General features: G+C 39.6%; 1 protein-coding gene across 1 annotated transcript; it reads left to right on the top strand.

The window, feature by feature from the left end:
- The first annotated feature begins 1,144 nt into the window (after positions 1-1,144).
- Positions 1,145-3,384, top strand: LOC142965179 ((3R)-3-hydroxyacyl-CoA dehydrogenase-like). The gene is made up of 4 exons (XM_076105973.1): positions 1,145-1,185; positions 1,844-2,015; positions 2,709-2,804; positions 3,295-3,384. The coding sequence occupies exons 1-4, from the start codon at positions 1,145-1,147 to the stop codon at positions 3,382-3,384; spliced, it is 399 nt and encodes a 132-aa protein (XP_075962088.1).
- Positions 3,385-7,072: the final 3,688 nt, after the last annotated feature.

Raw genomic sequence — 7,072 nt, 5'->3', positions numbered from 1 at the left:
TTTAACACTTTAATATTTTTTTCCCTCTCCACCACCGCCTCTCATTCTCCCTATTACGCGGTCAGAATACCACCAAAACACACCGCCTGTCTCCAGCAGAAACGCGCTCATCCAGGCCGAGCAACGAGGAACATTACGCGGCTACAATACCTCCACAAAGGCCCGCGTGTAAAATCCGGGAGTAACCGTGACTCTCTTAAGGGTTAGGTTTGGGTGGGGACGTGGCTTCCTAGTGGAAGTTATGGTTAGGGTTAGATGGATATAAATAAATAAAATATACCTCCATAACACCCCGCCACTCTCGGCTCATACCTCCCCAGCAACGAGGCACATCACCCGGCCACAATACCTCCAGAATGTCCCCCGGGTGAAATCCGGGACTTGGTTTTATGGTTCCGAGTGGCGGGCGCTCACCCGTTGGCGCCGGACGCGAGGTCTCCAGCCGCCCCCGCCGTGAGGCACCCCATCGTCAGGTCTGTCAGCCCTCGGAACAGGCCGCGGGGCAACACCTTGTGGGTGGCGGGGGTAGAGGCGAGGCAGATCACAGAAAAATAATAAAGAATATGTATGGCAAAGATATGTTGATGAGAAACGTATTTGTAATACGTCAAACACAAACGTAATCAGGGAGAAAATACGTTTATGGTCAAACGTAATTAAGAATGCATTTTAGTTTTGGGGGAACGTAATTTTTAGGAGACAGGACTGCTCCATTAGACCACCATTACATTTTTCCTCTCGCACCACACTTTGGGAATCCCTGCTCTACGGTATACGTTTTCTTTATCTTCACAACTCCTAAAATGATCAAATAGAAAAAGCTGACATGACTACTTAGTGTCATTACGTTTGTAATTAGGATGAACTAGTCTAATCACCCGGTTAAGAAAAAATACACTTGATGTGTGAATATTTGTTGTGAACAGTTTTTTATTTATTTATTTGTTTTTAGCTCAAACTCTGCTCCAAAAGTGTCATGACTGCGATTCACAGGATGTAGTTTATCATCTGCTCCACGGAAACAGGAAGCCGCCACAGGACGTTATTTATTTACTTTTTGTTTTGCAATAGGAGACTTGGGAACCGAAAATATCGATAGCTACATGTTGGTAGCTTTGTTACAAGCTATGGAAATTTTGCCGTAATGGTTGTATGTGTTTCCAACTACACAACTGTGCCGTTATGGTAAAACTATTTATTTTGAAAGTGTATACCGGAAGCAATCGTATGCTATCGTTTCTGTCTGTACACTTGAATAATTGAGAGCAGGCAAGAGAGCAGTGCTAGCTGTAGACTGCCACCCTGTGGTCACACCGCGTTACTACATCATGTGCCAACAGTCCGTGATGTAGGACTGACCCACTGTCAGATCATCGCGTGTATGAAGGCTCTCTCAGACATTTTGAGCCCTTTATGAACACTTTTACGCAAAACTGCATTTTTTGCAGACTTTGCCCAAGAGAATTACCCACAATTCATAGCAATATGACGTTAAACACGTTGTTACCAGTGGAAGCATGGAGACGTAAAAAAAGTCAAGAAAGAGGACGGCACGTGTGTTCAGCCTGGTGTATTACATTTACTCAGAAACATTAAGGATGAAAGATGTAACATAAACACACATCAGAGGAATGGAAGCAGAGATTATATTACACAGATTTATTCATCAAACAGTTCATTTTGTTATTGAAGCTGTTTTGACAAATTGACAATTCCCAATACTCTTGTGAGGCAAAAGCCTGGAAGACGTTCAAATCAGGGAGTAAAAAATACACATTAACGTCTGAATCTGACACATTTCCTGAGAAACAAGCGCTCTGCTCTCATCTCTTTACGGCTGCAGGGACTGTTGCTGCTTTCTTTCCTCTGACAGTGAATGTCCTCCTCTCCCTCTGCAGACTCGGTACTTCCAGCCTCCCTCGGTGTGTGTGAACGCAGCAGGCATCACCCAGGACGACTTCCTGCTCAACATGGAGGAGGATCAGTTTGACAAAGTCGTCCAGGTCAACCTGAAGGTAGGCGGCCATGACACCTGGGGCCTGAACCGCCACGCTTAGCGAGGAGCTGAGGGAGTTACCCGGCTGTCTTTCAGCTCAACTCTGGCTTTTAAGCTGGGATGGATCACCATGGTAACCTACGCTGCAGGTTAACCACTGACCAATCAGCTCACTGGGACATGCAGTCGTCCTTCCTTCAGGATCCTAACAGGAACTAAAGCAGTGACTTCAAAATAAAGTGACAAGTAGTAAAGAGCAACAGATATTAGTATCTGTCAGTCGAATCTTTATGAACGCAGCCACAGTTTTAAAGATGAAATATAAGAACGAAAGCTGCATTTGAATGTTTCTACGTTTCCTCCCGTCAGTCTTGATGCTTTTACTCTCTTATTCCATCACTGCAGCTCAGAACAACACGAGGCAGCTTTGTGATAACAACTGGAAGTAACTTGTATATTCTGTTGTCTTTGATTAGAAACCGATCCACACAGCGTTAACTAGCTCCCATAATTCATATTAATGCAACATCTGGATCAGACAGACCTCTTCATGATCCTCTCTGCTTCGTCTTACATTATTTTAACATATTCATGAAGTCTGTTCATCATCAGACGGCCCTGCGTCTCCGTCTTTCTGTGTTTGAGATGAAGAGCAGAGAACAGAACACAGTGAAGAGATTTATTCAGTCCTCTCTCCTCCTGCGTCTCCCAGGGTTCCTTCCTGGTCCTTCAGGCTGTGGCTCAGGCTCTGGTGGCCTGTGGAGCACCCAAGGGATCCATCGTTACCGTGGGCAGCATCGTGGGAAAGGTCTGCGTTACACTTTACATGTTTAGCTGAAGCTAAAGTTCGTATCCAGAAAGGCACGTCTATAGGTGTGATGGTGGGATTGTCCACAACTGTTAAAGGATGAAGTCAGCAGTATTTTCATCCTGGACCTGTCTTTAGTTCACTAAGAGCTTCTCTTCAGTGGAGTCCAAAGGGACCAAATAGAAGCAGTCAAACCCCAAAACAGATGGAAATACAGTGGATAGTTCTAGTCATTTAAAACTTGTTTAACAGGAATGTTTCCTTTAGCTTTCTAATCAACGTTTCCAAAAGCACAAGATCCACGAATACACACAGAAATCCATCTAAAGCTTTATTCTAAAAAACAATATGAAGCCAAAGACACACATGAGTTGTTCAGTCCTCTGTGAGAGTATCTGCTGTGTGATTTGAACTTTGACTGCTTCATGAAGATCTCCAGTGGAACACGACTGATTGTGTTTCCTGGTGTGTGTGTGGTTAACGTTGGCAGGTGGGAAACATCGGACAGGCAAACTACACCGCCTCTAAAGCAGGAGTGGAGGGTTTAACCAGGACGGCTGCCAAAGAGCTCAGCAGGTGAGAAGAGTGATGACACACACACACACACACACACACACACACACACACACACACACACACACACATTTAGTAACACTTCATTTATCAGGAGGGAATCAACAAATGTATTATTTAAGCCAGAAAGGCAATATGTAAATTACTGCGTGAATAAAATGTAAACTTTTAATTTCTACAAGTTATAATAAATAAAACCCTTTTACAAACAATGTTTGCTTGTGTTTTAGATTAAATGCAGTTAGTTTCACCTCCTACAAACACTATGATCGACTTTATATACCGTAAGCTTTATTTATGTAGCACGGTTCAGAACATGGTGAAACTGAGTTTTCTCTTCACTATAAAAAAGCTCCCAAACTGCTGACAGTGCGTTCAGTGGACTCTCCTGAGTCATCTTCATGTCGACGTTTCTGTAAAGACAAGTTGTGTGATTATCTTTAATGAATCTCTGAGCAGCACAAATGAACCTTTGTGGTTCTGGCTGCAGAGTCTTGGCAGTGATCTTTAAACCACAGCAAACCAAACTAGAACCTTCTGCAGAACTAAATATCACCAGGTGTCAGTGGTTCAACCGGCCGTTTAATACAAACTGCAACCAAAGGAAACCGCGGACCGACCATCCCGACTCTGCTGTGGTCATCAAACAGAGCCGTCCTCCTTAAATCTGCACTGGGTCATGTTTGTGTGTTTATCAGATGAAGTCCTTGGTGCCTCTGGGGAGAATGGGTGAGCCTGCAGGTCAGTGAACGCATCACTTTGGTTTGTTTTCACTGCAGACCTTTATTCTCATCTGATAGATATTCATAATGGAAATGATGTGAACTTTTCTCAATGATCTGAGAGGATCCTTGTCTCTGATGTCTGCAGCTGACATCACAGCATCTGGAGCTCATTTGTCTTCTTTGTTGGTTCTCAGAAAAAAGACACAGAGAGGTGGAGGAGCAGCAGACTGGATGACTTCATCTAACTCTACTGTGACATCTTTTATTACATTAATGACGTATCATATTATTGTTGTTTTATGGCTAATTTATGGTTAATGCCATACTATGATAATGTTTATGATTCATTTTGAATGGACTACTATTTTATGCCATTTTTCATGACAACATTCTTATGTCATTTTATGACATACTATATCATTTTTAATGATATGTAATATCATTGAAATGTCCTGAAAAAAGACATTTCACATGTCTTTTTTTCAGGACATACTATGTTGTATTTGTTTAACGGCATACTGTACTATTTTCATGAGATACTATACTATGACGTCTTTTATGACATTTGAATGGCAAACTATACTATGATATTTCAATGATATTGTAATAGTATATATAATATAATATTATATATACTTTTACATTTACTTACATTTACTTTTTTATAACTTCATGGCATACTATACTATGCCATTTTTATATTATTCATGAAATTAATTTTGAATGGCATGGTATAGTTACTATGACTTTTTTATGATATACTGTATCTTTTTTTATGGCCTACTTTATTATTATCTTTTCATTGCATAATACACTATAACATTAAAAAAATATTTTATAATTGTTTATGACAATGTCCTTTTTTTAACGACAAACCATACTATGACTTATTTATGGCACATGTTACTATACTATGACTGATATACAGTATATACACACACATAAATAATTATGATTATGATAATTATGATATATACATGTACAGTATATGTACACACATATATTCACACACATACTGTTACCACTTCCTTTTGTCCATTTGTATATTGATAAGCTAAGGTAACTCTCTAAGTTAAAGTAACTTTCCTTTAAAAAGGTTAAACGGTGTCTGTGAAATGACTGCCTATGAAAACACTGTATTTTAATAATAATATTCACATGGCTCTCAAGTGGTTTTATACTCCACTTTTTCTATTTGGGTGAGTCAATATATTGATCAATTTCTTCACTTTTTGCAGTATAAATATTTGTTGTTACAAACATCATCATCACAATTATTATTTTGTTTACCTCGGGTACAGGTGTCTGAAAAACAGGATTTGAGGATTTGTGCCTATAGTTAATAACTGCGTCCTCACACTGTATATTAATAATAACAATTTCTGTGCAGAAATGGCAAAAAAACAACCGGAAATTCACGGTAAAAATAAAACAAACAAATAATTTAACCAGGCAGGTTAAAAAGTAAAAATAAATAGAAAAGATGCATTTAATACTATATTTATGCCATTTTAAGTATTATATAATAAGTCATCCTTTAGAACCAATTCAGCCCAATAATTGCCGTATGGTTAAACCCACTGCATATGAATCTCTAGTGACATTGCTAGCATGCTAGCAGCTAACACTGTTGCTGCCTCACTGTAAGAAGCAGCATCAACAGGCTGAGCCTTCACTTCCTACAGCTGCAATAACACGAGACTAATATGAGAAGATTAATGACGAGATAACTATCAAAATATCTACCGGCATTACCTTTGACTAAACTAGAAGCGTGATTCCCATGAAACCATATAAATACATAAAGAGGTGTGTCCTGTCTGTCTGGAAGAAAAACAAGAGTCGAGCAGCTCTTTTTAAAAGATTATATATTACAGAGACAATTATTTAAAAAAAAATTACTTACACACATTATAAAATAATACTTTTTTCTCTTTTCAGCACCATATTTTTTGTTTTTTTGTTGAAACGTTTGCCTTCAACACAATAAAAGCAGACAAATATTAGAGGTCATTCACTCTGGAGAATCTCAAGGTCAGATTTTTAAATTTTTAGGTTTAGCCACGCTGCCCCCGTTTCCCTGCTATAGTAACAATCAAAATAAAAAAGACAAACAATAAAAAAACAAACAAATAAAACCAGAACCCTCGTATGATCTCACCCCATAGCCACGTTGTACTTACAAACAATAATCATATTTATCCCTTTTAATCCCCTGGTGGCTGACAGCTGTCTCCTCCCTCTCACATCCCGTCTCCTGCCCGCCGTGGTCTCACATAAAAAGTCAGAAGAGGGTCGTGTGTCACAGTTTGTAGCACCTCAGTAGATCAATGCAGGGGCTGAGTCAGCAAACTGTTTCAGTGAAGCATTAACCCGAGCCTAAAAACCAGAACAACGACAAGGAAATGTGACAGAACTGGAGAGTCACCATTTAATCATTACAGAGGAAGCAACATTGAACAGCACAGTACAGTTGTTGAAAACACTAAGAGGGGATATTACAATAAGATATGGCCACAGATTCTTTGGTTCTACAAAAGGAGTTTGGACAGGGTGTGAACAGAAGCACCATCACTCAGGCTGGCTGTTAACATGTGAGTCACTCGCTTCACTTCACCTCCAAGTGTCAGCTACAGGAAATAAATACAAATGGAATATACCACATTTGACTGGAATATTTGGTGGTCCGTGTATTATTCAATCTCAAAGCACCCTGTTTGTTTTAAATAAATACAATAGAATATCACTATTTCTGTACAAATGGAATGTAATGCACATTTTCCCCAGTAAAAAGCTTCATGAAATTGTAAAATAGACTAAAGAAAATGAAGGACTCAAAGTGAATACTAAAGGTTTCATGCTTTGGTATAATTAGCACCTTGCCACACAGTTTCCTTCAGTAAAGCCTGCGTTTTATTCACCGCTGTAGGGAGAAAGGAGGAGGCAACTTTGAATCTCATATACATGTTT

This window comes from Anarhichas minor, unplaced genomic scaffold, assembly GCF_050575085.1.
Source record: "Anarhichas minor isolate MPS153535 unplaced genomic scaffold, ASM5057508v1 ptg000033l, whole genome shotgun sequence".
Classification (NCBI taxonomy): domain Eukaryota; kingdom Metazoa; phylum Chordata; class Actinopteri; order Perciformes; family Anarhichadidae; genus Anarhichas; species Anarhichas minor.
Note: the sequence above shows the minus strand (reverse complement) of the source record. Positions and strands in the feature narration are given on the sequence as shown.